This window comes from Rhagoletis pomonella, unplaced genomic scaffold (assembly GCF_013731165.1).
Source record: "Rhagoletis pomonella isolate Grant_MI unplaced genomic scaffold, Rhpom_1.0 Rhpom_scaffold_00001, whole genome shotgun sequence".
NCBI lineage: Eukaryota > Metazoa > Arthropoda > Insecta > Diptera > Tephritidae > Rhagoletis > Rhagoletis pomonella.
Genome location: NW_023458555.1, coordinates 45,985,136 through 45,987,245, shown reverse-complemented (window position 1 = coordinate 45,987,245; position 2,110 = coordinate 45,985,136). Strand labels below are relative to the sequence as shown.

General features: G+C 31.7%; 1 protein-coding gene across 6 annotated transcripts in view; it reads right to left on the bottom strand.

Annotated features, from left to right (window-relative positions):
• LOC118744843 (microtubule-associated protein Jupiter) overlaps positions 1–2,110 on the bottom strand; it is a 401,717-nt gene that overhangs the window by 21,623 nt on the left and 377,984 nt on the right. For all 6 annotated transcript variants that reach the window (XM_036478230.1, XM_036478215.1, XM_036478222.1 and 3 more), the window contains one exon: positions 99–232. In XM_036478230.1, coding sequence (XP_036334123.1) covers positions 99–232 — 134 coding nt within the window. The remainder of the gene's footprint in view (positions 1–98; positions 233–2,110) is intronic.

The window sequence follows — 2,110 nt, the reverse complement described above, 5'->3', positions numbered from 1 at the left end:
ATATATATATATATATATATTTTAATCACAATATTAAAAAAAAATAATAATTATATATTTTAAATCAATCAAAAAAGCATGCTGCGATTTTGGCTTACCGTTATTTTTGATACCGCCATTTTTGTCACACGAGAAAATGTTCGATTGCATGTGATTTTTAACGTTGCGCGGAGTTTGTGGAAGATCACCGCCGAAGATGTCGCTAGTGCCACCGCCTGGTGGTCTTAGAACCCTATAAGAGAGAAAATTATAAGATTTGTGATTAGTTTTATAATAAAATTAAAATAATACTACATATGTATGTATACATGTGGATTTGTTGTGTAGGTTTTTTGTCCGCTTTACCATTACTGACTAGCTCCTTTCACCTACGCTGCTAAAATCCTAGTTTTCTGCTTTCGACTTTCATCAGACTACATGGCGGTCTCTAGAACAAAAGACGAGAGAAATCGTTCATGATGTGATAGATGAAAAGCATGATCCGCCCGCAGAAATATAAATAAAACTCAGTGCCGAAAAGTTGCAATCAAAGCCTCACATCTGAGCGATACGTATGTATTTTCCGTAATAAAAGAGAGGCCGAAATACAAGCGTACGAAGAGCTTGAAATTCTGGCCGACTTGAAATGGTTTAAAGACCAGTGTGAATGTATTTACGGACAACCATGGCGATCTAGTGAGCGATGTCCAAAACATATCTACTTAAAATTATGGAGGGAATGCTTCCTTACTCTATACTGAAAACACTAGAGAAAACGGGGCCCCGAGTCCCCGGTCAATGACGACGCAATCTGTGGCCCACCGCCCGACTATAGTGAAGTATAAGCAGCGATTTAAGTGCTCTGCCCAATAAAAAAAAACACTAATCTTATTGTGTGAAAGCCTAAAAAGCCCACCATCACCGAACTGATTGTGGCTTATCAGAGCGGCTTTAGATCTGTCAAATCTACCACAAACCACCCTGAGAAAATGATACAGGTAAAACGCAAGTTTCCAAAAGACATTGTAAAACAAATTTTTTTATATAATTTTACTTCATACAAAATAAAAAATTCAGTATTTGTATTTTCGACTAAACATTCGCAAAACAAAAACGAACGCTATAATATATTTTGTAAAATGAGACATTTTAGAATATTGGTCCAACGAATTGTAGTGCGACACAATTTTCAACAAGTAAAATAAAACGAGACACTTTTAAAATAAAAACGTTTTGATTTCGAATTCAAAAGCTACATAGTTATAATGAAAAATATTTCACATGTTTGCATCACTTGTCGAAAAAATTGTATGCAGATAAAAAAAACTACATACTTCAATCTTCAGAAAAGGCGATAAAGTAAATACATATATTATCACCATTCTAACCACCTAAATAAAAGGGACATTGGATAAATTAAATTAAAAATTAAAATTAAAAATTATTAAATAAAAGTTTAAAATTTTCTGTTTATTATTTGCAGGATCTGACCAGGGCGAAGCAAAATCACAGGCACAGCTTGGAAGAAAGGCTAGAACATCTGTATGTATTTACGTATGTATATGTTAAATATCCACATTTTCTTTGTTAAATTTTGTAAATTGTTTATAAGTATCAATCTCGTTTTGACAATGTACATATATACCGAATGATTAGTAGTGATTTAATAGAAATAAAATTTTAATATCATATTTGAGAACGCATATTTTTTAAACGAAGAAGAAATATTTTGGATTCTAATTTAACCATGAGCATTTTCAATAATGAAACGATCGTTTTTAAAAACAATTTGAAAATGTGCGTATCAAAAACAAAAACCTAGATTTTAGAAATTGAATTGAATATATTTGTTCTCAAAACTTAAATAAATATTGTAGGTGCAAAACCTGGTTCAAAACGTTTTTAAAAATAAAACGTTCCATACAAATTTGAAAACGAAAATATCTGTGTACCTTCACTGTTAAAACGCCAAAACTGAATTTAACTTTTTGAACAGGAAACCCTGGTATTTTAATTACCTGATTGACTAAAATTCAAGTTGAGTTTGGTTTTATAAACAGGTGGCAACCCTCTTCATAAAGGAAATAAGACTCTTTAAATCCCATTTCTATTCATACCCATATTGTAATAA